Source organism: Rana temporaria, chromosome 11, assembly GCF_905171775.1.
Source record: "Rana temporaria chromosome 11, aRanTem1.1, whole genome shotgun sequence".
In the NCBI taxonomy this organism is placed as follows: Eukaryota; Metazoa; Chordata; class Amphibia; order Anura; family Ranidae; genus Rana; species Rana temporaria.
Window position 1 is genome coordinate 24,944,705 of NC_053499.1, and position 27,652 is coordinate 24,972,356.

Here is a 27,652-nt window from a genome sequence, read left to right on the forward strand (position 1 = left end):
CCCAGCCAGATGCCTGTGTGTCACCGCTGATCCAGTCCCCACGGGAAGTGGATCCCTGTACCCAAGGTTCCGGGGCCGGGCATATTCATAGCTATGGCTGGAAGAAGCGGCCCGGTCTGGGTCTCCGGGTGGGGGAAGGCGGTGCTGGTATTGGTCCAGGTTCTGGCTGTAGCTGTTCACACCTCACAGGCTCGTCAGCTCCGTTTTGTCACCGTGGTAAGTGAGGGCAGGCATGACGTCATGTGTGTACCTGTGCACTGCCTGGGTTAGGAGATTGGGAGACCCGGAAGTGGCAGGAATAGTCTGTCTCCAGCTTTGTGGCAGACATTGCTGACAATACATTCTATAACAGCCATAGCTGACTGTGTGCTTTTATACATTTGTCTTTGTGAATTGTCTTTGCTTTTGTCTCAATTGGGTCAGTAAAGCTGTATAGTGATATGAAAGGTGCTGTAACCCATAGCAACCAGAGGTCAGTTAATGGGGGGAGGGAGGGTAGAGAGACTTCTGTGGACTGTGATTCCTCGCTTTGGGGACATACTAAAAGAACATCGCCACTGATATTTAAAAGTAGGTTTGCTGAAGATTAATTTGATATGTCTAAAGATTCTGTCACTAATTGAAATATTTTGTTTCCATTATTCTCTATGGGCATTTCATCTCCCTGTTGAAGTCTATAGACATTCCTTTCTGTCATTCCTTTTTTAGTATGTCCCCTTGCTTTGTGGTCGCAGCAAAAATGATCCCCCTTTTGCGTTCAGTGGGCAGTACTGCTGTCAAACACGATCTGTTCGAGTAAGTGGGGCCACGGTGTAGCGCACATGGATGTGGCGTGGTGGTGCAGGCTTCACTGCCACTGACGTGTCCTATGTTGACAGCAGCAGCTGAGGGCTTTAACCACTTGCCTACCAGGAAAAATTCTGACACTTCTCTCCTACATGTAAAAATCTATTTTTATATCATTTTATTTTCTTTCTGAAAATGACACAGAACCCCCAAACATTTATTTTTATCGGATACCCTAGAGAATAAAATGGCGGTCGTTGCAACTTTTTATCTCGCACAGTATTTGCGCAGCAATTTTTTTTTTTTTTTTGCATAATGTGACCTAACATGTCACACTTCAAAATTGCACACACTCGTGGAATAGCTCTAAACTTTGGTACTTAAAGCGGGGGTTCACCCGTACATAAAACTTTTTCCCCTTAGATGTATGCTCGTTTTGTCTAGGGGAATCGGCTAGTTGTTTTAAAATATGAGCATTACTTACCGTTTACGAGATGCATCTTCTCCGCCGCTTCCGGGTATGGGCTGTGGGACTGGGCGTTCCTTCTTGATTGACAGTCTTCCGAGAGGCTTCCGACGGCCGCATCCATCGCGTCACGATTTTCTGAAAGAAGCCGAACGTCGGTGCGCAGGCGCAGTATAGAGCCGCACCGACTTTCGGCTACTAGTGACGCGATGGATGCGACCGTCGGAAGACTGTCAATCAAGAAGGAACGCCCGCTCCCGAAGACCCATACCCGGAAGCGACGGAGAAGATGCATCTCGAAAACGGGTAAGTACTGCTCATATTTTAAAACAACTAGCCGATTCCCCTAGACAAAACGAGCATCCATCTAAGGGGATTTTTTTAAAAAATTGTCTTATGGGTCAACTCCCGCTTTAAAAATCCCCATAGCTCTTCTTTTTTTTTTTTTTCTTACTGGTTACATGTTTTGAGTTGCAGAGGAGGTCTGGGGCTACAATTATTTCTCTCACTCTAATGTTCGCGGTGATGCCTCACATGTGTGATTCGAACACCGTTTACATATGTGGGCGTGACTTGCAGGGGTGCTTTACTTTTTTTTTTTTTTTTACGCTTTTATTTATTTTTTTTGATCACTTTTATTCCTATTATAAGGAATGTAAACATCCCTTGTAATAGGAATATGGTATGATTGGACCACTTTACAGTGAGTTTTGGGGTCAATAAGTCCCCACATCTCACCTCCTAGGCTGGGAGGCCGGGGGAAAAAAAACAAAAAAACGATCTCTAGCTTCCCAGTCGAGGCAGCACCATTTTTTTTTTGGATGCCGGGCGTGACATCATAACATCGCGCCCGGCCTCCGAATGATCGTAGACTCTGGGGGCTATCTGGTCCCCCATAAATCTCTATGATCAGCATCCGGGGCCGGCAGATCTGTTCTCCAACTCAGCGATGGCAGCGGCGAACCTGGAAAAGCACCAGAGGGGGGTTCCCCTCTCGCCGCCTGTAAGAATAGACAAGCAATCAAACAGCCGCTATGATCATTATGATGTAGGGAATCACTGCCTGAAAAAGAAGATATCTGAATGATGTCTGTAACTGCAGGCATCATTCAGATATCACCGCTCAAAGTCAAGGACGTCATATGACATACGTCGGGCAGGAAGCAGTTAAAGCGGAGGTCCACACATGTGTGGGTGTGGTGTGTGTGTGTGTGTTTTTTTTTTTTTTTTTTAAAGCCAGCAGCTACAAATACTGCAGCTGATGACTTCTAAAAAATGCACCCTTACCTGTCCAGCACACCCGCGATGTCAGCAGACGAGGCTGAGCAATCGCTCGGTTCTTGGCTGCTTCCGCCGCCATCCTCAGTGAGAGAGTCAGGCTGTGAAGTCTTGCGGCTTCACTGCCCGATTCCCTACTGCACATGTTCGAGGATCGCATCGAGCCATCACTGGTCCCCGCTTTCTCCTGGGAACCGTGTTTCCTAGAAGACAGCGGGGGGTGACGAGGCTGGACTCCTGCTGGAGTCAGAACCCGGAAGTGGTGTAAATACCTGTCTCAGACAGGTATCTGCACCCCCCTCCCCCCTGAAAGGTGCCAAATGTGACACCGGAGGGGGGGGGGTCCAAAAAGCGGAGATTCACTTTTTGTGTAAACCTACGTTTTAAACACAATCAATGGACCCAGGACCGGAATGGCAGGCTTTTCTGGGTAGATGGGAGGGAGACCAGAGATCATCATCCAATAACTGATCTCCCTTACCTAGTAAGAACCTGGAAGTGACGTGTAAAACACCACCTCCTGCTGTCAATTTCCCCCGCCAATGTAGCCAGGAAAGAATCTAATGGAGGATAGGTGAGACATTAGAGGTCTAATAGACCCCTGATGTGCTAATAAAGAGAACCTGTATCACCAAAATATTATCATATAGGACAGAGCTTGACAAATTTGCTTTGAATCTAGGAGGCAGTTTTTTTTTTGGCATAGCGCGGGTTGTCAGTGCCCAGGGCAAGGCAAGTAATTTGCGCCCCTAACTAACAGCAGAGCGGCCAGCCAATAACCCTGAGGTATAGACTGTCTGCAAGGAATGACAGAAAAACCTGTTATAGGGGAAACTCTGCGCTGTTAGGCCCTGTTCACAGCTGGGTGTTATGGGATTGCAGCAGAATTGCTTTGATTCTGCCCGCAATCTAAAAAAAAAACACACTACAATCACAAAACTTAAATTCGGTGTCCTTTTCAATACCACCTAAAACGCGGTGCGGTTTTGCACAATTTAATGAGCAGCAAATCGTATTGCGTGAAGCTGTCATCCAAAAAGGAGTAGCAGCTTCATTTGGGCAACAAGCGTCATGCAATGAGTTTTGCTGCGATTGTCTTGCAATTTACTGCGTGGCAATTCACATCACTTGAAACTTGTCGCCCAAAAAAGGAGCAGGGGTTTCTTTTGGGCGTCAGGCTTAACAAGATGCGTGACAATTACAGCAAACCGCACCACATTTTAGATGCCGCTGAAAATAATGGCACCTGAACCTGCTTTCTGGAATTGCAGTTATTCTGTGGTGATTCCAAATCGCCCCGGTGTGAATGGAGTTGCCCTGGTTCACACATATGCGTTTTTAAACTCCTATTATGTGTTCCTATTGAGATTGTTCACACAGATGCGATCCACATGCGTTGCGCTTTGTGTGCCATTATGAAAAGGGTCCTGTGTGGGTTTGTAGTGGTGTATTCCACACTCGCAAATGATAGAGTGGCGTGCAGAGATAAGTGTTCACATAGGATTGTTATTGACAGGAGTTTTTGCATTGAAGCCGATGGGAGGCTGAGCTGTCTTCTGCTAAAACGGTATAAATCTTTGAATACAGAGTGCTTTTTTTTTTTTTTTTATATGGTTCTGGCAGAAACTGCTATATGACCGATATGAGTATTAATTATCAGCACTGAACTGGGTCAGGAGAGTGGACCGGCTTACATTTACTATGACAAGGAGAGAATTTTAAGTATAATAATAATAACAAGTAATCCCTAATAAGTAAGGACCCTTTCACAAGGGGTGCCTCCGCTAAGTGGGGTCCACTTGCTTAGAGCAGGCAAATGACAGGTCCGGGCTATGGGAAGCAGACGCACACGCTCTCTTCTTTGCGACAATCGGATGGAAATGGACCGCCTGTTTCCATCAGATACTATCTGGTCCACCAGATGGATGGGGAATAGGACCCACCGTCCATCTGTTTTTGACCGACAGGATCGGATCGAATGGCGACCCGTGTCCACTGAAATCCGCTGCTCCAAAAAACAGACTGGAGGGTCCCATGAGGTGTGCCTGAAGAACTGACAGGCGGACCTGATCAGACAGCCCATGTGAAAGGGGTATGGCTATCCTACGGGATAAAAATGACCGCACCAGCCAAGCAGATACTGGCTGGAGAAAGCGCCCAGAGGCGATTCAGTTCGCATGCGTTGCGCTATACAAGTCATTCATTCATTCATTCAAAGGGACCTAAGGCTTCAGTTATTACAAACAATCATTTTGTGACTGGTTCTCTTAACAGCCTGTGTTTAGCAGAGAAACTGAGTCAAATATATGTACGGGGAATGAGGGTTTTGGAAATCATGAATACAATCTGGAGTTAATTGCTTATAATTGTAACCTGTTTCTGTTGGTGTGAGTGGATGTACTTGTTTAGCAGGTAGCTCCTAACTTTGCACAAAACTTTCTAATGTCCTTCTTAGTTCTGTGACTGTTATAGTTTAAAGATCTTCCTTTTCTGTGTAGAATTTACATTCTTGTGGCTGTGTGTAGGTTACAGACAGTGGGGTTAACTTACTAAAATTGGAGAGTGCAAAATCTGGTGCAGCTCTGCATGGTACAAATACTGCAGCTGCTGACTTTTAATATCGGCACACTTGCCTGTCCTGGAGTCCAGCGCCGTCCGCAGCAGAGTACGAGCGATCACTCGTCACTCTGCTGCCCCCCCGCCATCCTCGGTGAGGGAACCAGGAAGTGAAGAGCTCCGGCTTCACTACCCGGTTCCCTACAGCTGTGCCTGCTGATTGGCTCCCGCTTTGCTCTGGGAGTCGAGTGTTCCCAGAACACAACGTGGGGGACGGGAGGTGACGTCCTGCCTGCAGACTGTAGCCAGAAGTGGGTGCAAATACCTGTCTTTAGACAGGTATCTGCACCCCCCTCCCCCTGAAAGGTGTCAAATGTGACACCGGAGGGGGGGAGGGATCCGATCAGCGGGAGTTCCACTTTAGGGTGGAGCTCAGCTTTAAAGCAGAGTTCCACCCAGAAGTGCTTCTATCCCGCCAGGTGCCACTTTCTGGCACCTTTTGGGGGGGTACCTGTTTTTGACAGGTACCCTTCCCCACTTGCGGAAGACGGCACCACGGCGCTGTCCCTCAGTTAGAAAGTGCAGCGCGCTTCGATCATGCACTGTAGGGAACCAGCTGTGAAGCCAAAAGGCTTCACTGGCGGTTTCCCTTACCAGGAATGGTGGCAGCAGCACCCAGGAGTCTATCCAAAAATTGTCTGGGGTGCCAACATCGCAGAATATATAAACACATACCTGTCCAGGGATCAAGTTGTCAGCTACAGTATTTGTAACTGCTGACTTTTTTAAAAAAAAATACTTTTTTTTTTCCAGGTGGAACTCCTTTTTAAGCTTTGGCAAAAAACCTGGAAGCTGATTGGTTTTTATGTAGAGCTGCACCACATTTTGCATGCTCCAGTTTTAGTAAATTACCCCCCCCCCCTGTATGTGATGAACAGAAGAAAGGGTTCTTTGCATTTCTGATTTTCTGTCTTTTCTCCTGCAGGTATATCGTCATGGTGACCGGTCGCCAGTCAGGGCTTACCCAAAGGATCCTCATCAGGAAAGTGCCTGGCCTCAAGGATTTGGGCAGCTCACACAGGTAGGGTAAAATTGGTTGCAGATGTTTGCTAAATAATCTTTCACTTAGATATTTAATTCTCCCATCTAATTACAGATGGTGACCCCCTTTCCCTTTTTGATTTTTTTATTATGGACTACTTCTAAAAGTCAGGGTCTTGTTTACTCACAGGGTCACTTGTACAGAATAATGTGCATGTAAGAGCAGAGGAAATATGCTTACATTTCTGGTGGCCTGCGTGTTGAAATGTGTCCGCTACGCTTCTCCTTGGGCACTGTACGTATTCCATACTTCAGAGTGTCAAATACCTGCTCCCCCACTACATGCTGTACCTCTCATCACTGGCTCATACACTACATAATGTACAAGCCATCAGGAGAAACTACATCTTGTGGTGAGGGTAACAGATATTCAAGGCACCCAAAGGGTCAAATAACTTGTGCAGTCAGGAAGCAGCGAAGTGGCAGCATTGCAACACGTACGCTGCTGGAAAGTGGAGTATATTGCATTCCCCGACAAACACTCTCTGGTTCCTTCTGTCAGCCCTTTCACTTCAGTCTCCTATACTGACATAAGGAGGAACCATCGAGTTCAGCAGAGGAAGCAGGCAACTGACAAACCCCAAAGTGTGCCAGATGTGAAGATTCCTCCGGCTGCATAGCTCTGCAGTAGATTGCACTAATAGATGCTGGACCAGATGAGTATAAAGTCTGTACTTTTAGGGCTCTTTCACACGGAGCGGACAGTTTCTGGGTCTGCTCCGTGTGTCTCCGTCGGCTCAGCGGGGATCCCCGCTGAGCTGTCGGCGGTTAGGGCGGTCCCCGCACACAGTGCAGGGACCGCCCTGTCTCAGCTCCGCTCTGCCCTATGGGGAACCGGATGCAGACGGACCGTCTGTCCGTCTGCATCAGTTCCGTTCCGCCGGAAGAAAAATAGGGTTTTCTTCCGTCCGAAAACCGGATCCCGACGGACGCTAGCGGATGCTCCATCCGCTAACGAATGCGATCCCATAGGGATGTATTACAAGTCCGTTAACGGAATTGTAATAACGGACAGGCGGAGCGGACGTCTGAAAGGGGCCTTACAGGTGGCTTATAATAATAATAATAATAATAATAATAATATTATTTATTTTCTTAATCAGACTGTAAAGAAGCTTGACTCCAATTTAAAAAAATAAATAAAAATACTTAAAATTTTATACATATTTTATTTAGGTTTGGATTCAGGAGAGAGAGAGAGAGAGAGAGAAAGAGATAATATATATATTGTCCTGATCTTCAATGTTATAAAAGTGAAAGTAAATCCACCACTAAAGCCCCATACACATGATTAGATATTCTGTAGATTTCAGATTTACCAAAATCCTATAATATGAGGTCAAACCTTAAGAGTTTCAATTTGTATGCAATCAGGCAGGCCCTTGTACTACATGGTTTTGGTAAATCCTGAAGACAAAAATCTGCAGAAAATCTAATAGTGTATATGGGCATAAGTCGCCATCTGAACAGGAATACAAGAGAAATTTTCAAATGGAAGACTTGTTACTGCGACAGCTGACTCAAATAGGATTTCCCTCACTTTGGAAAAGTATCCTCCCACGTTCTGTTGCGTCTACAGGCCAGGTAATAAAGGAAAAGCTCTCTAAATAGACACCGATGGCAAAAAAAAAAAAAAAAGACATTGTTTGTTTTTACCCTCCTCTATTCAAAACCAAAAAAAAATGGCTTAAAGCGGAGTTCCAACCACAATTAGCATTTTTTAAATGTATGCCCATTCATCATGCGTTTTTTGTAATATAAATCTGGTCACTTACTATTTTACAATCCGCCGCCGATCCGCATAGATAATCAAAAAAGATAGTTTATAAAATTATATCTATACCGTTGTCATTTTGCTTGTGGGCAATGTGAAGCCTACAAGCACTTACTTCCTGGAAGTCTTGGATGGGGAGTGATAATTGGACAGCGCACTGCATCCTGGGAAATGATGACACACATTTCCCAGGAGCATTAGAGGGAGATGTCAGAATCCTAGGTGGATTCAAAGGCAGATTTCTTGGGACTGCATAGCAACAGGCATTTCCAGATGAGTAAAACATTTTTTCTTTTTTAGTCGTAAGCTAGATTTGAAAGCAAAATTGTTTTTTGATGGAACCTCCACTTTAACTAGGTTCACACCTGTACGGGTGGGACCCGCACAAATTACCGTGGCTGCAACCACCCAAACAGAGAAACGCGGGACACGTGGGCAGGTGCCATTAATCCTAATGGCGTACCGCCCGCACTGGAAGCCACGCTGTATTTGCAGTTCCTATATGGGTTGCGATTTCCAAAATAGTGCAGGGACTTCGTTCCAGCATTTTGCGGGCACAGCAGCCCATTCACAAGGATGGGCTGTTGTGCACGTGTTAGCGCAGGCTGCATGGCCCGCAAAAGTGTGAACGTAGCCTAAAGCCACATGCACACGATCAGATTATCCAACGGGAATTGTGTGATGGCAGACTGTTGTCAGACAATCCGACCATTTGTATGCTCCATCGGACAATTGTTGTCGGATTTTCCAATTGTGTGGACACAAGTCCGTCGGACAAAACTCCAAAGTACAAACACGCATGCTCAGAAGCAATGCTCACCATAACACATTGGCAGAAGTTGCCCAAAGGGTGGTGCTAAAGAGCTGATAAAACATCTAGTTTTGTGTTTGTTGGCTGACAATTCTTAGCCGTTTGTATGCAAGACAAGTTCCTGGCCAACGCCCTTCAGGCAAAAGTCCTATGTTTTGTCCGCATGAAACTCTGAGCGTGTGTATGAGGCTTTAGAGCTTAAACAGCACTGTAGTTTGTGCTCTAGTCAGTCTAGACTGCCCACCTAGAGTTGGGCTTTTGCAGTGTGTTAAATCTTTTTACTGGTACGGCTGTCAACCCGTTTTAAAGTATATGATTTTATCAATGATTTAGTTTGTGTGTGATGGGTAGTCTGATGTGCACAGTTTTTGCACTCTTCTTTCAGATTGGGATGAAGCAGCACTGGGGTTTGGGACAGGCATTGCGAGAACGATACAAAGGATTCCTTAATGAATCATACAACCGACATGAGGTAAGAAATCGTCCATAAAGACAATAATGTATCTTTCAATGTTTTTATTGTTTCATGAATTCAAAAATGTTAACCAGTTTATAAAGCTTCTGTACAAAGAACAAATCCTAAAACGCCCTGAGACAACATGGTAGTAAAATGATAGACTAAAGCCCCGTACGCCGTCGTATGTCTGAGTGCGGTCGGTCGTATCTATGCACCTGATTCAGAGAATCAGTTACGCATAGATATCCCTAAGATCCAACAGGTGTAAGTGTCTTACACCGTCGTATCTTAGGCTGCATTTTCTGGCTGGCCGCTAGGTGGCGCTTCCGTTTTTGTTTACGCGAGGAATATGCAAATTACTATTTACGTCGATTCAGAAACGAACGACCGCCCGGCGCTTTTTTTTTGCGTTCGGCTTTTTCCCAGCGTAAAGTTACCCCTGCTATATGAGGGGTATGTGCGGCGTATCATATGTTTAGTATGGCCGTCGTTCCCGCGTCGAGTTTTGAAAATTTTACGTCGTTTGCGTAGTCGTTCGCGAATAGGGCTGGACGTAATTTACGTTCACGTCGAAAGCAATGACGTTTTGCTGCGGATTTTCTAGCATGCGCACTGGGATGTTTTCACGAACGGCAAAAAACGTAAAATACGCGGGGTCAAGCCATTTTTAAATAAAACAACGCCCCCAACATCCCCATTTGAATTAGACGGGCTTACGCCGGCCCACATACGTTACGCCGCCGTAACTTAGGGCGCAAGTTCTTTCTGAATACGGAAATTGCGCCCAAAGTTACAGTGGCGTAACGTATCTAGGATACGTTGCGCCGGCCGGACAGATACACCATTGTATCTGAATCTGGCCCTCTGTGTTCCTGGCAGCACCCTCCAGAGGCTCATTCAGAAGTGTGATTCATTTATTTTATTTTTTTAGCAGTCTTAACGACAATGTATTTAAATTTACCACATATTATCACTTTATTATCACTTTATTATAATTAGGGCTGCACTACCACTTTAAGACCAAGTACAAGTACCGATACTTTTTTCCAAGTACTCCTCGATACTGATTAATGGTGTTGGCGAGAAATGTGAACTATTAGAAACCTGGGTGTTTGGATCCCAAGCTTTATATAAAATGAACTAGGTTGCGCACAGGTCCTTGACGTCCAAGAAAAAAAACCTAGTGCTCGAGGCAGTGTGACCCCCCCCCCCCCCCCCTCAGGATTTTAGAAGGCAGACAGGGTACAAGTTAACATTTTTAAGTTTACACAATGAAAATTGTATAGACCAGGGGTGCCCAACCTTTTGAAGAGCGAGGGCCACCTAAGCGACTTGGTAACCAGTCGCGGGCCACAATGAGCGGAACGGGTGGATGGCAGCCCACTCTACACTTCCTTTTTTTTTTTTTTTTTTTTTTTTTTTTTTTGGCGGATCGGATTGGAGGTACATCTGCTACTCCTTAGAGGTGAATGAAGAGTCCAATTGGGTCGGACTGACCGCGTCAAAGGGGCCTATGGCACAGTGCAGGTAACCCGCAGGTGCACTGCTCTGCACCTGCGGATAGCTTTGAAAGCAGCCTAGTAACCACTGCAGAACAGATATGCCCATATACACTGTGATTTTAGTAATAAACTTACCTTTAATAACAGTCTTCTATTCTGTTCCATGCCAGAGTAGGAGGTCGTGGACCACATCAGAGGGCTCTGCGGGCCACTGGTTGGGCACCCCTGGTATAGACAATAAAATGGTATAGACAAATATACAATATATGACACGAGTCCAATGTTAATAGCAAATAATTGATGCCTTAATACTAACCTAACAAGTTTCTCAGCTACCCTGTGTGCATTGATGGGCTAGGGAGAGTACATGTTAGGATCAATGACACCTGACATGTTTCGGACTGAAATGGTCCTTCCTCATAGGCTTACTGTCATTGGAGGAGGAGGAGGAGTATTCTACAATATAAATAATTTAAAATTGGTACACTAAATGTGATGTATATCTCAAAATCACTTTCTCATGATTTCTCTCAGCGATAAAGTTGTATGATCACAACCATATTGATGTTAATAGTATTCAAAGTTATACTTCAATAGACAAACTAGTTAAATATTAAAAACGCAGGTCCTTGATGTCTTACATTTAGGTTTCACCCCTCCCAGTGTTAAGGCCCTATCCTTTTTTATTTTAGCTTTTCAGTGGGCAGTGGGGGGCTTTTGTGCTTGAAAGTTGAACGAGAGACATGTCTAAACACCAGCAAGTTCAGTACCTAATCTTGACTTGAGCCTCCAAGCCTGGTCCTAGGACTACGGGGACTGCGCAGGGACACAGGTCTTAATTTAAAGTGATTGTAAAGCTTTGTTTTTTATTCCAAAAAATAATAAACATGTCATACTTGCCTGCTCTGTGCTGAGTAGCCCTGATCCCCCCCCCTCTTCTGGGGTCCCCCACTGGTACTCCTGGCTCCTACTAGACCCTCCCACCCCTGCCTAATGCCCCCATAAGAAGCTGCTTCCTATGGGGTGCACTTGTGCATGCTTGCTCTACCGATCCAACGTCCCCCCCCATTCTCTGATCACAGGTTTTGATTGACAGCAAGCCTGTGAGAGCCAAGGGGAGAAGAGCTGCTGCAGAAGTGCTGGATCCAGATTGTGGTCGGGCGAGTATTTAGGAGGGGCTGGGGACGTGGGGGGGGGGGGGTTATTTTTATGTTTTATATCTTAAAGCAAAGTTCCGCTTTAAGCACAGATATCTAGTTTTGACAGGTACCTGCTTCCACTTCTGCTCGATCCACCAAGGCTCAAGCAGAATTGCTTCCCCCCCCCCTGCAATCTTCAGGGACATGTCACAGGTCCCAGAAGAATGCATGTCTCGCGTATGCATAGTGTGTATCCGCCTGTGGAGCCGCAAGCTGTCACAGCCGGGTTCCCACACTTGCAATGTCGAAAAGCGAGGCTTCGGGCGGCTGCATCACTGGACCATGAGGCAGATGGGCGTGTGTTTATTAGGTCAGGAGCTACACTTTTTTTTTGTATCTGCTGACTTTTAATAGACACAAAAATAAGTGGAACTTTTAATGCACAAATGCCTTTAAGGTAAAAACTTACCTTTTTTAAAATGACTTTAAGGATTAACACAGGTTTTTGTGGGAACCACGTGGTTTCTGCACTTCAGCACTGTTGTGCATTTTAGGACAAGTCAGGTTAATTTTAAGTAAGTCATCTTTATTATTTCTAGCCCAGAAATGTTGTGGTGATTTGGTGCTTCTGTTCATCTACCCTACTGTCCTACTTTTAATCAGATCTATGTAAGGAGTACAGATGTGGATCGGACACTAATGAGCGCTGAGGCCAACCTGGCGGGTCTCTACCCACCTGAAGGCTCCCAGGTATTCCATTCAAACCTCACCTGGCAGCCTATCCCAGTGCATACAGTGCCAGATTCTGAAGAGCGAGTAAGTAATAATCAACATGGGACTGACAATGTAGAGCTTGTCGCCACTCAGCCACTTTCACGTGTATTTATGTGTGGTGTGTGTTTTTTTTTTTTTTTTTTTTTTTTAACAGCTCCTGAAGTTTCCATTACTTTCATGTCCGAAATATAAAAAACTGCAGGAGGAGACACGGCACTCTCCAGAATATATCAACATGACAAGAGACAATTTGGTAAGGTCATGGAGGGAAGGAATTGTCCAAGCCAGAGAAGCCTATTCTATTTTACTGCTCATAAATTGTGTGTGTGTAAATTTATTTATTATCAAAAATATTTTTTTTTTTAAACAGGAATTCATGCAAATGGTAGCAAATGAGACGGGACTGTCTGACTGCTCCTTGGAATCTGTGTGGACAATCTCCGACATCCTGTTTTGTGAGGTCAGTGCACAAAACAATATTGTTAATGTTAAAGCTGAACTCTGGGCCACAGAGGATATGAATCCAATGTGATTGCACCAAACACCTTTGCAAAACACAGATATAATTATTATTATTCAGGTTTTATATAGCGCCAACAGTTTGCGCAGAGCTTTACATCAGGGAAGACCGTACAGTCACAATACAATTCAATACAGGAGGGATCAGAGGGCCCTGCTCGTTAGAGCTTACAATCTAGAAGGGAGGGTCAAGTGGAACAAAGGGTAATTGGCTGTGGGAGATGATCAGATGGACTCAAATGAAAATACAGTTGTTGGGTGTGGGAAGGATAGGCTTCTTTGAAGAGGAGGGTTTTCAGGGATCCTCTAAGGCTGCATTCACACTGTAATGCGGCGTATTTTGCTGCTACAAATTGCGGCGTATTTAACCCACGATTTGCCGCGACAAAACGGGTCTTTTTTTTTTTTTTTTACAACACATTGTTGTCTATGGCCGAACGCCAATGCCGACTGAAAAAAAGGGTCTGGGACTTTTTTTTCAGGCGGTTCGGCGTGAGATGTGAACCATCTTCATTAGGGTTGTCCCGATACCAGTATCGGTATCGGGACCGATACCGAGTATTTGCGCTAGTACTCGTACTCGCGCAAATACTCCCGATACCAAAATAGAATACTTTTTTTTTTTTTTTTTTTTTTTTTTTGACATCGAGCACAAATTGGATGGCACCATTGGATGGCACTGATAGGTGGCACTGGCATTGATTGAATGGCACTCATAAATGGATGGCACTGATAGGTGGCACTGGCATTGATTGGGTGGCACTGATGAGATGCACTAATAAGCTGCCTCCCTGCACTGATGCACTAATGGGCACTGATCTGCACTGATAGGTGGCACTGGCTAGCTGCACTTTTGGGCACTGGCACCGATGAGCTGCACTGATAGGTGGCACTGGCAGTGATCACTCCTTCAATGATATGTAGTTTTCCAGTACCGTATGCTAAAAAACAGCCCCACACCATGATGTACCAGTTCTTCATAATTCTAAAGAAAATATCTTTGGTCTGTATTGTGGTTTGAAAACAGTCACATGACATTAAAAAAAAGTATCGGTATTCGGTATCGGCGACTACTTGAAAAAAAGTATCGGTACTTGTACTCAGTCCTAAAAAAGTGGTATCGGGACAACCCTAATCTCCATAGACACCAATGTGAAATCTCCCCTCCAGCGGCACGAGCGTCTGGCGTGAAAACGCCTAGATGTGAATGGAGCCTAAAAGCGAATAGAGAAGGAGATAGACAGATTGGTGAGTACCTGCTACAGGTTGCCCGAGGAAAACGACTGGTGTGGGGTGAAGATGGGACCATCTACTCTGCACATGGTGAGCCGTCTCTATTACAGAAAGCTTCTTCAGAGGCAAAGTTTCACACTGAATTAATGCACCCATTTGGAAGAAATACACAAAGCACACCGAGATGCATATAAGAATACACATGCCTCTTGTATTTAGGCAATATTTGCTTTTCCTGGAGTCCTAGTTTCAGTGCGAAACGCGTCAGAAGTCAGGTTTTATTTTATTTTGCTGTGACTTGTAGTGCTGTCCTATTTTTTTTTTTTAATAAAGGCTACAATTTGTTCAGAGTGCAGCTGTCTAGAGACAATTTTTGTTCCTACCCAGAGGGGGTTAGCGGCCTTTTCCACATTAAGGTAAGCCATAAATGACCAGGTGGTAGGAAAGCAAATCGCTTGCTCCCCCCCCATTAACATTGACTGTGGCTCTCTCCCACAGAGCTATTATGTTCTGCTGACAGGGAACCTGCCCAGCCAGTAGAACATAATTACTACTAGGGGCTGTGGCCCAGCCTGCCCATAGATTGCATCTCACCTGATCCCTGCTGAACCAGCCAGGATTTGATCCATCTATATGGCTGGCTTTAGTGTCATGTCTACAAGCATTGGGCAACTAACATGCCAGTAAACATTGGTGCATTGTAGTCTTAGTTTGTTAAGATAAAACTCCTTAATTATTATACTCTTATAGAATTATTGGGATGATCTTGCCATTAGAAATACAGCTTTGAGTGCACAAATTAATTAACCTGTGCACACGCAAAACATTTTCATCCCTATTTCCTACACTATCAGACCTCAGATCAGTCCCAAATGCTGTACTCCTAGGAACACAGAGTGCTGCTGACAATCATGCAGGCTTCTTCCATACAGCATGACAAAGTCTTAAGTTGCCCAGAGGGTTTTCAGTGATGACAGAAAGGTGAATGAGCCACACTTTGTTATTGACAGCCTAATTATCTGTTAACCACTTAAGGACCGCCGCACGGCGATATACGTCGGCAGAATGGCACGACTGGGCACAGGGACGTATATATACATCCCCTTTAAGAGCCCAGCCGTGGGTCGCGAGCGCACCAGCGGCGGTGTGCTCGCGACCCGGTCCGAAGCTCCATGACCGCGGGACCCGATCGCTGCCGGTGTCCCACGATCGGTCACAGGAGCTGAAAAACGGGGAGGTGTGCGTAAACCCACCTTCCCTGTTCTTCCGTCTGGCAGTGACACTGATCGTCTGTTCCCTGATAGAGGGAAGACGATCAGTGCCGTCATGCCTACAGCCACGCCCCCCCTACAGTTAGCACCACTCCCTAGGACACACTTAACCCCTTCACTGCCATTTTCACAGTAATCGTTGCATTTTTATAGCACTTTTCGCTGTGAAAATGACAATGGTCCCAAAAATGTGTCAAAAGTGTCCGATGTGTCCGCCATAATGTCGCAGTCATGAAAAAAAAAACGCTGATCGCCGCCATTGGTAAAAAAAAAAAAATTATAAAAAAAATGCCATACAACTATCCCCTATTTTGTAAACGCTATAAATTTTGCGCAAACCAATCGATTAACGCTTACTGCTTTTTTTTTTTTTTTCCTTTACCAAAAATAGGTAGAATATGTATCGGCCTAAACTGAGGGGGAACATTTTTTTTATTTTTTTTTTTATATATATATATATATATATTTTAAATGGATATTTTATTATAGCAAAAATTGCAAAATTGTCGCTCTATTTTGGTTTATAGCGCAAAAAATAAAAACCGCAGAGGTGATCAAATATCACCAAAAGAAAGCTCTATTTGTGGGAAAAAAAGGACGCCAATTTTGTTTGGGAGCCACGTCGCACGACCGCGCAATTGTCAGTTAAAGCGACGCAGTGCCAAATCGCAAAAAGGGGCAAGGTCCTTAACCTGCATAATGGTCCGGGTCTTAAGTGGTTAATTCTAGCCAGTATTCGCAAATGCCAGCACAAAGACATTGTTTGCCACTGGGTTGCTAACCCATGGAGTATATTAATAGTAATATCTGACTTTGATTGCCCTGTCCTAGGCAAAGCATAACCTGAGTCTCCCCTCCTGGGCAACAGAAGAGGTTGTGGCACGCTTGAGTGAATTAAAGGATTTCAGCTTCAGGTTCCTGTTTGGGATTATTGAACAGAAGAATAAAGCTCGTTTACAGGGAGGTAAGTCACACAGCCAAAAGGCCCATACACACGATCAGACTTTTTGACCACAATTGTCCGGATCTGTTTTAGCGGACAATCCAACCGCGTGTACACTCCATCGGACAAACTTTTTTTTTTTTTATCAGACAAATGTTCGCTGTCAGAACAGACAAACTTTCCGGAAACAAATGTCCTACCTCAGCTAATCCGATCGTGTGTACACAAATCCTTCGGACTAAAGTCCAAAGTACAAACACGCATGCTCAGAACCAATGCTAAAGATCGGACAACAATAGCAGAAGTTGTCCAAAGGGTGGCGGTAAAGAGCAGAAAAACCACATAGTACATCTATTACGTCACTACGCTCGTGTTCCTGCCGTGTGTGTATGAATACCAAGTTCACGGCTAACGCCCATTCAGAGCAAAATCCACGGAAAAGTCAGATGGAAGTCCGATCGTGTGTATGAGGCTTTAGAATTTTATTTTTCAAAAACGATTTTTTATTGCGAAAAAGATGACTAGAAGAGAATAGTTTAAATATCAATCAAATTATACAATGTAGTATTAAGCTGCATACGGTTTACATTTCTCTTCCGTTCATAGACAGACACAGCCTTCATTGACATTAGGGTTATGCTCTCTCCTGGTAGGAAGAAGCATAACCCTAATGTCAATGAAGGCTGTGTCCGTCTATGAACTCAGAGAAATGGATTTTACAGTGAGTACAAAAATCCTAAGTCCCATAGGTACAAGTATAGAGCAGGGGTAAATCAGTATACAGTAATGGAATACGAACAGTGAACATCTGAACGTCAAATAAGGGAGAACATCTTGTTTAACAAACCATATATTTACATAAACCAACACAAAGCCTTATAGCGGATGTCCGCTGAAAAAATATATATTAAAAGTCAGCAGCTACAAATACTGCAGCTGCTGACTTTTAATATCCGCACACTTACCTGTCCTGGAGTCCAGCGCCGTCGCTCGTCACTCTGCTGTCCCCCGCCATCCTCGGTGAGGGAACAAGGAAGTGAAGCACTCCGGCTTCACTGCCCGGTTCCCTATGGCGCATGCCCGAGTCGAGCTGCGCCTGCTGATTGGCTCCCGCTATGCTCTGGGAGCCGAGTGTTCCCAGAACACAACAGGGGGGGGGGGTTGGGGGAGACGGACGGGAGGCGACATGCTTCTTTCACATCCTGAACTCCTGTGCCTTGGCTTCCCTCTACTACCAAGATGTTGGATCCCATAGAATGACCTTTCCTTCAAGCTTGCCTCACTTTGACTTTGTCCCTAGATTATGGAAGTGGGTCACCATTCTGTATTCCCATCCACCCTAGAATATATTCATGAATGGTTTTCTATCCCCCTGATTTCTGCTATACAGAGGTACCCAGCAAAGGTGCCTTTTTATCCCCACTTCTTTTTGCAATAGAAACTTAATCACTGGCTATTAGTATCCCCAGATTTGGGGGGAAATCTCCTTTTGGAAGCAGAACAGACCTGGTTGGCCTATACAGAATATAAGACAAGGGCACAGGATCATCAGTTAGAAAGGTAAATACATTTTATTGGAATAAAAACAATAGCACATTTACATTGAAGTATGTGGTTTGCATCATAGATGACATTCACAGAGCAGCCATGTAATACCAGCCAAAGGCAGCTGCTGTGATCTGGTTAGGCCCGCTAAACCTGTGTTGGCTGTCAAATCTTGGTGCCTGCAGCTGGTCTGTGAGCTTGTGGGGAAGTGCCAATACGTGAGGTCAGACCATTCGTTTTAAAGGGAAAACCCCCTTGTACAGCTTTTGGGAATGGACAGGCAATCTTATTGAGTGTACGAATATTTAATCTGCACAATCAAATCTAGTATGTAAACATACAAAAACAATTGGTCCTAAATGAGTTGCTAGCCAACTCCTAGAAGTGATTCAAAACGTATTAAAGTGATTTGTAAAGGTTGTTTGTTATTTAAAAAAAAAAATCGCCATTTTGCATATACTTGTTCATCTGATGTAATCCATGAACCTCCATTACCTTGTTTGTACCTCTTAAACTTGAATTCAATAAAAATATTGAAAAAATAAAACATGTTATACGGGTAAGGGTTTTGCACAGAGCCGCCCTGATCCTCCACTTCTGGGGTGTCCTGTCGGCACTCCTGCTCTTCATCGGGTGCCACCACGGAGTCCCGCAGTCCCTGGGGGCACTGCTGCGTTTGTCACTGGATTTGATTGACGGCAGCGGGGGACAATGGCTCCTGCTGCTATCAGTCTATCTAATGAGGATGGAGACAGTGGCTGGAGCCGCTGGGCTCGTGCTCGGCGCTGTAACGATCTGGTTCGGGTAAAAAAAAGGTGGGCTCTGGGGGGCAGCTGCAGCACAGAAGGTTTTTCAACTTAATGCATGAAGGTGAAAAACCTTGAGGCTTTACAACTCCTCTTAAGCCAAACTCTTACCCAAAAAAATAGGAAACGCAACGCTTATGAAAAGTACATATGTATCTGACCCAAAAAATGTACATAATATGTAAACGAAAACATTATGCATATAAAACTGCATACAAAACCTTATGAAGTCTCCACTCTCTGTTCTTTAATGTCCACCATCCTGGAGGTAAGTCATTCTTCATAGCTAACTGAGCATTTTTTTTTTAGGAGTCTTGGTGGCACAGATCCTGGAGAATATAACGGCAGCCGCACAGAATGCCACCAGTGGCCTTAAGCTCATTGCATACTCATCCGTAAGTTATAACAGCAATGGACGGTGGTTTTCTTTTTCTTCACTCTACAGGTTTCCTGTGAATATAAATGTACATTATGCTTCACCTTTCATCTCATAATACAGTACTTTTATTACTTTTTATTTTGTTTAAAAGGTGAACTATAATAATAAAAAAAAAAAATCTTTAAGGCTAGATTCACACCTATGCATTTTTAGTGCTTTTTGCATTTTGCAGATTTGCACTACAGTCCGTTTAACATTGTTTCCTATGGAACACGTTCTGTAGTGCAAATCTGCAAAATGCAAAAAGCACTAAAAATGCATAGGTGTGAATCAAGCCTTAGAGTGAGTGGTAATTGTTTAGAAGAACCCATGATAGTTTCTGTTGGGAGAAATAATATTTGTCTTTTGACCATTGACGCTAGGACAGAACATTTAAAAAGAAATCCTAAATGTTATGGAACAAATCCTGTCGTGTTTCTAGGACCAAAGAAAGGGGATCTCTCCCCAATGGGACACAGACCCCAAAATGAGAAACCTGACGAGCAGTTTAAGTATTAAATCGTTTATCAAAAAAAAATGTTTTATTGCATGAAGATTCTCAATGACTTGGTATATAGACCTTGATGTTTGGCATCCATTTATTATGTCTACAAATGGGGCTGACCTGGGAACCCTGGTTCATAGATCTTTCTGACTGGCAGGCAAACCGTATACCCAAATCTACCATATCTCTGTCTATCTAAATGGAAAGCTAAGTGGAAATATCTTCTTCTCTTTTATTTAGTGAAAAAATCTTTTTAACCCCAATACCAGACCAATACAATGGAAAAGGAAAAATATGAATAATATTTAATATATATTTAAATTTTACACCTTCCTTTTTATTTTTTTAGCATGACACCACACTGGGTGCTTTACAGATGGCTCTGGATGTGTCTAATGGGAAACAGGCTCCATATGCATCGTGCCATATATTTGAGCTGTATGAAGAGAACTCTGGGTATAAACATACAAGTGTTTTTTTTCTTTTCTTTTTTCTGACTTTTCTATATACAAATGCAATTTTAGTTTTTTGATGTATTTTTAAGTGTTACTAAAAACTGTACAAAAAACATTCAATACTTTCAACTGATGTCCTCTTTTTACATACTGTATTTTCCGGCGTATAAGACGACCTTTTGGATGCAAAAAAATGCATCCAAAGTCGGGGGTCGTCTTATACGCCGGTACCTGTCTCCGTCAGGCTGCAGGCATCCATGATTTAAAAGCCACGCCTCCTCCTCAGACTGTTCCGCGATTGGCGGAACACTCATTTTCCCAGCAGGGCCTCTGTTCAGTGTTCCGCCAATCACGGATGCCTTCTCATCCCCGCACGAGAGGACATCCGTGATAGGGGGAACACTGAACAGAGGCCCTGCTGGGAAATTTAGTGTTCCGCCTATCACGGAACAGTCTGAGGAGGAGGCGCGGCTTTTGAATCATGGATGCTAGCAGCCTGGAAGCTAAAATCTGAAAAGAAAGTAAGGTAGGGAGATTGTCTTGGCCGGCACAGTGGAGGCATGTAATGTAATGGCACAGTGGAGGCATGTAATGTAATGGCACAGTGGAGGCATGTAATGTAATGGCACAGTGGAGGCATGTAATGTAATGGCACAGTGGAGGCATGTAATGTAATGGCACAGTGAGATCTGAAAAAAGCCTGTTTCTGTCAGCGGTTGTTCTGGCTACCCCTTTTCTTCCAGAAAGACTAGTAGGAAGGGGTAGTCTTATACGGCGAGTATATCCCAAAACCATTTTTTTTTTCCTGGAAAAATAGGGGCTCGTCTTATACGCCCAGTCGTCTTATACGCCGGCAAATACGGTAGTAATATTACTTTTGGACAGCACATCCAGAAAATGCACTGCTTAAATGTCCATTATGAGCAGGGGTCCTCAAACTACGGCCCTCCAGTATTGGTATCGGTATATGTGTGATGGTGAATAAGTTTGAGCCATCTCACAGGTTCCTGTACATTTTGCCTTTGCCCACTAGAGGCCGCTCTTTACCCACACCCTCATGAGTATTTGCACCTTCGAACAAGCCCCTATGTAATTGGCAAGGGTTTAACCTGCACCCTATATGGTGACTAATGGAAGATGACTGTTTTTTATTGTAAGGGTGCATTCACACCACGATTTTGTCATCCTTTTTTTTTTTTTTTTTTCTCACGATTTTAGGTTTTAAATCGTCCAAATCTGTATGGCAAAACGTATCCATTCACTGCCATTCATTAATTTAGGTCCCCAAGTGCATCCAATTTGATCCGCATACGATTTGATACGATTTAAAATCGTATCAAAAAACGTGTTTGACCACATTTTTTGGTCCGGATTTGAAATTGTATTGAAATCGTGTCCGATTTTGTGTTAAAATTGTGTCCGCTTTTTTTTTTTTTTTCTATTGTCAATCTAAATCATACTAAATCGGATGACTGTCTGTCTGATTTTCATACGATTTTGTCAGATACGATTCCATCCGATTTAACGGTCCATTTATCGGATGTTAAAATCGTGATGTGAACCTAGCCTAAATCTATCATGAAAAAAATACATGGACTACCACTGCTGATCTTCTCCTAATTGCATTAATCTACTAGCTGTTGTGCTGGACCTTTTGGCTCCTTTATTTTTTCTGTAATCGCTGACATGGAACAAATATGCTGTACAGAAAAGTCCAGAAAAAAGTAGGACATCTTTACCCATATATTTGTTCTAGCTCAGAATTCTGGAACCAGAGTCTCAGCGTGACAGCCTAGCAACTAGCATTTTTGGTGTCAGAGTGGCACCTGTCAAGTTGGTCATATGTTGCACGGTTTTCCAGTCTTTTCAACTTCTGTCATTCTATCTGTAATGGGTGGGTTTTTTTTTTTTTTCTGTTTTACATTACAGGAACTTTACAGTGGAGATGTACTTCAGAAATGACAGCAGCCAACCACCTTACAACTTGACACTCCCAGGCTGTGTACACAGCTGCCCCCTAGACCAGTTCCATGATTTGTTGCAGCAGGTGATCCCTCAGGACTGGGAGAAAGAATGTCAGCTCCCTAGTTCAACCAAAGATACAGGTGAGCAACACCACAAACTAAGAGTATATGGTTTGACAGCTAAATAAAAGGCAAAAAAAGCTTAATTTACAAAGCTTTAATACAAAAATAAGGACACTTATCCTGGTGTGTTTAGCTTTGTATGTGGTGCGTACTAGCACATTATGATATTGCTTTGCAGGAGAGAACTTTTATTTTTTTTTTATTTATTTTTTTCACAAGACTTTACTGCGGCTTTAAAACTGAACACCAAACTGCTGAAGCGCATATATGGATCGCAATTGACTATTGATGTTTTTAGCTTGTTTATTATTTTTTCCATATAAACAGCAGAGACAGGTTAGTGATCTGTTAGTTACACACTCAGCTTGATCACCTTCCTGCCCACCGGGGTGTAATGGGGTGATGGAGAGGCATCAGATTGATTAGCCCATCACCCTGATTTTTTTATTTTTTCCCTCTCTGCTGTCATTCTGTTTACAGATGCATGGCCAGAGAGCCTGAGCTGCTCTTGGTGCTGGACATTTCTAGCTTATTGAGCCGGAGTCCACAGGGTGCTAACTTTTAGGTATTGGAGGTTCAGACCCAGTCCTATCAATCTTCAGATTTTATTTTCTTCCAGATTGCAACAAAGCAGAATGGCAAGATTCAACACAGAAGGGAAAACAAGATGGGCTGTTCTGATGTACTAGAGCAGGGATCTCCAAACCAAGGCCCTCCAGCTGTTGTGGAACTACACATCCCATGAGGCATTGTACAACTCTGACATTCATAGGCATGATGGGAATTGTAGTTCCTGAACAACTGGAGGGCCATAGTTTGGAGACATCTGTACTAGAGCCACGCATAAACCTATACACAGGGAAAACGTCCTATTGCTAGAAGTGTTAACTACACCTTCTTTGCTTGGAGTTAAGTACTTTTAAAGTGAAAAAAACACATTCTAGCCATTATGAGATTGGGGTCGGGGGTGATGTAACTTCTGTGCACTTGTGCAGGAGATGCATCATCAGTGGCTGCCCAATGACCAAAGAGTAGTTCTGTAATGCTCAGATAAAGGGGTGGGGAGATGGTGTTTATATCAGAGCTGCAACTGTGAGCCTGGACCTGTCGCCGCTGGAGGAGGTACTCAGGGTCCTTTTTGTTGCGTGTCATCATCACTGCCTTCAGGACTTGGATACGTACTAATGGCAGTATAGTACCGGTGTCCTCTGGATCCAGTAGAGATTTACAGACAATGTGTTGGTGTGATGGGACTATTGGGGGGACCGGTTGGCAGGGCCACGTCTGCAGAGACGCAGGTAAGGGATCTGGACACAGACTTGATGTATATAGAAAAATGCTATACAAGGCAATAAAAGGGGGGGGGATGGGATGGGTAGATGGGGGCTTAAATCTTGAATATTCTTGCAGTACTTAATATCAAGCTATTTGACCCTTGTGCACAGAATATGCCGTGTCCTCCACCATAAATTAAATTCCTACAAATAAAACCTCTAAGTGCATTTACTGAGGTCAACAATTTTTGGTAAATCACTGATTTGAAAGAATCCACCATATTGTTAGCATTTGAACCTGAATATGTGCTAAAGGAAAGTGATAAGTGCATATGGTAATACATGCAATTAAATGATTGCAAAGAGGGCAAGACTTGAGCTACTTTAAAACGGATAAAATGAGTCCAAAAAACCTAAGTCCGTTCGCAGTGGCGCTTCAAAATACATTAATAAAGCTATTTTTGGAGAATGGTAAAGGTCAAAACACAGTAATATTATATTCTTTAAATAAAAATCTAACCAGCATCTATAAAGCAGTTAAGATCTGAAAAGATTCAGGCTGGGTTCACACTATTGTGAATTGGATGCAGTAGTTTCCCCACATCCAATTCGCACAGCAGGAGATTGTGACCGTCTCTCTATGGAGCAGGTGTTCTGTCGAAGTGCACGCTATCGAATAGCGCATGCGCCGTACATAATGGCACAACAGCTGATTTTACGATCAGCTGTTGTGACGCCGAGACGGTGCTTGTGCACAATAGCTGACTAAAGACATTTTTCAGTCGGATTGTGCATGTAGGTGAGGGGTGGAATTTAACATGAAGGGGGCAGATGTTTTTAACGATGGCCAGTGCTGCAAAGATGGTGGCGGAATTTTTAAATATGCCAAACAAATCTTTATTTGCTATTCTTCCTGGAGGCCCTATTTAGCTAGCTAAACGTTAATTATTTTCAGCGCTGGGCATCAATGAAAACATCCGCCCCTTCATATTAAAATTCCGCCCCTCACCTACATGAATGTGCGTCGGCACGATCTGACTGAAAAATGTCTTCATTTGGCTATTGTGCGCAGGCGCCGTCTTGCCAACATAACAGCTGATCGTAAAAAATTAGCTGTTGTGCTGTTACGTACGGCGCAGAAGGTGGGGGAAGACACACACACTCACCAGCTGAGGGAGAGAGGAGAGCTGCAGATGACAGTGGCACGTAATCGGGGCTCAGCAGCCTTGATTATCGTGGTCTGTACACAGGGTACTAACTGCTAAAACATGTAAAAGCAGGTGAGTTTGAATGAACTTGTTTTAGTATCAGGGATACTAATAGGAGGGCTGCATGTGCCTTCCCAAAATCATGCGTCTTTACTATTGATAAGCTACGTTGTGTACAGTCGGTCAAATCCAGAATCTGATTATCTACGCTCTTCTTCCTTCTTTTTTTCAGAAGTCATTATCGCATTGGTAGCCTGTGGATGTATCCTCTTTCTGCTCATTGTCCTCCTGCTCACAGTTCTTCTCCGACAGAAATCGCAACCAATCGGATACCAGCATGTTTCAGATGTGGGGGAGGAACACAGCTGATGGACAGGCATTGCTCTTCTCTAGTACCTGTGGCCTTGCCACCTCTTAATCCTGACGATCCAGGGACCATGAGAGGCCAACTGAGGGATTCTTTTAAGCAGGATTTTATGATTTTTAAGTTCTGCATCAACAAAATACGTTAATTTTTACGTTTTTAAAGATTGGTAATGGGAACAAAACAATGCAATGAATAACATGGACATAAGATGTCTGCAAATAATTGTATCATAAGTGAAATGTTCAGGATGATTAGAACGGCTTGCTTGTCCCTGTGTAGAGTACACTGTGGGTTGGTTGTAGTCCCCGGGCTGCTATTTTAAGGAGCTTATTTTGTTTTTTTCTTATACTTCTCTGTGCTGGCTGCAGAAGAGGAAGGTACAGGTACGGTGCATCTGAAAGCAACACAGACACAATCGCTAGCTCATGATTTAGTGCACGCCTTTACAAAATCTAGAACAAGGGAATATGGTGATGCTGCAATAGGTAACGCCCATGTTGTAGGTTTCATAACTTGGCTTTTTTTGCAAATAGAGTTGGAATCTGATGAGCCGCTTAAGATCACAGCTACAATTTCTGGGTCATCTTCCTGGATGGCACCCTTGACCTTTGGAGATGATCCTGCCTCATGGGAAAGAACTGTGTGGGTTTCCAAAAGCCTGGTCCATGCTTCTTGTCTTGAGGGTTGGGGGGAAAAGCAAGAAGGGGTGAAGTAGCGTCTTGGGCTTAGGTGTAGATCCCTCTTAAATGAAGGGCGCCATGGAAGAGTTCTAGAAAGTTAATGTAGGGTAGGTCTAAAACTGGATACACACAATACAACTTTTGTTTGATTTTCCTTTAGATTTACCAAAACCATGTAGTGCAATGGGCCTGCCGGATTGCATACAAATTGAAACGCTTATGGTTTTACCTCCATATTGTATGTTTTTGGTAAATCCTAAAGGAAAACAATCTAAAGAAAATTGTATAGTGTGTATCCAGCTTTACTTGATATTTCTCTTTCACCCATTAAATTATTTCTGATATGTAGCAAACCATGCAGTGGAGCCATCTAGTGGTAAAGAATATTGTGTGTTTCTTCCATAGTAATAGTTTATACACCAGATGTGTCTCTGTTCTGCCCAAGCACTGCTGTTTTTTACTCCCTACTTGTATTTTTTTTTTTTTTTTTTTTATGTCTCTAAATATGTGGTTTTAGCTATTTTAGATTTGCACCCCTTTGTTTTTTGTTTTCACATTGTCAGATTCTTGAATTTTATTTAAGTACTGTTGGCATTATATTCATGTGTTATGCTGTTTCTAGTTGAATTCTTCATCACTTTACCATGTTCCTGTCACCCGGAGTGATGGAAGGCAGTTAATATGTGAACACACACCGTGTTTTTTATTTTTATTTTTCAATTGCAGTAATAGTACATTGCCTGGAGGCAGTTTATGATGGTAGCCTGTGCCTTGGTTCACCTGTCAATGTCTTTGTACATTGGTGACTGGTACACTTTAAAGGGTTAAGTTGGCCGTAGATGGTTTGAATATTGACCAGTTCAGAAAGGATTGGCCAAGATTCGAACCAAGTATGGGCAGGCTGATTGTACCCAAGTCGATCCATTGACTTGGGTGCAACCGACATGTGTGTTTTTTTTTATTGGCATGCGATTGTTGCCAGCGTCTGCCCAAAACTATTTTGGTTATGGGAGTGATGATGAGCCGAATCGTCCTCTGTTGTCTCGATTATTTTAGCAGCTAGATCCAAGCGATAGTACTGGTTTTCGTCATTGCTTGAATTTGATCTTTAGCACCACTATAAGGCCCCATACACATGATAGAATTTATCCGCAGATACGGTTCAGCGGACCGTATCCGCGGATAAATCCTCTCTAAGATTTCAGAGGATTTCAATGCGATGGCGTGTACACACCATCGCATTGAAATCCGCGCTGAAATCCTCTGCCGATGACGTGTCGCGCCGTCGCCGCTATTATGACGCGGCGACGGGCGCGACACTGTCATATAAGGAATTCCACGCATGCGTCTATTCATTACGGCGCGTGCGGGGAATCCCTTTGGACGGATGGATCCGGTAAGTCTGTACAGACGAGCGGATCCATCCGTTGGAATGGATTCCAGCAGATAGATATTCTGTGCATGTCGACAAATATTTATCTGCTGGAAATCCATTCCAGGGGAGATTTATCTGCGGATAGATATCCGACGGAGTGTACACACCATAGGATCTATCCGCAGAAACCCATTTGATGGGATTTATCTGCGGATAGATTCTATGGTGTGTATGGGGCCTCAGGGTACGTGCACACAGCTGTATCTGGCCATAAAGTGTCAATTCTGGCATTTTCCCAACCAGGGAGTGTTGCATTAAGTCG

General features: G+C 43.8%; 1 protein-coding gene and 1 long non-coding RNA gene across 2 annotated transcripts in view; one reads left to right on the plus strand and one right to left on the minus strand.

The window, feature by feature from the left end:
* ACP2 (acid phosphatase 2, lysosomal) lies at positions 1–26,572 on the plus strand. Its single transcript, XM_040328217.1, has 11 exons — positions 1–216; positions 6,072–6,167; positions 9,158–9,244; positions 12,534–12,686; positions 12,799–12,897; positions 13,015–13,104; positions 16,499–16,631; positions 19,271–19,356; positions 20,234–20,340; positions 22,269–22,444; positions 25,141–26,572. The coding sequence occupies exons 1-11, from the start codon at positions 94–96 to the stop codon at positions 25,275–25,277; spliced, it is 1,287 nt and encodes a 428-aa protein (XP_040184151.1). The 5' UTR covers positions 1–93; the 3' UTR covers positions 25,278–26,572.
* The window catches only part of LOC120917141, an 11,650-nt gene continuing 2,156 nt past the window's right edge, over positions 18,159–27,652 (minus strand). Inside the window, exon 2 of the long non-coding RNA XR_005744168.1 lies at positions 18,159–19,411. This is a non-coding gene — a long non-coding RNA (uncharacterized LOC120917141). The remainder of the gene's footprint in view (positions 19,412–27,652) is intronic.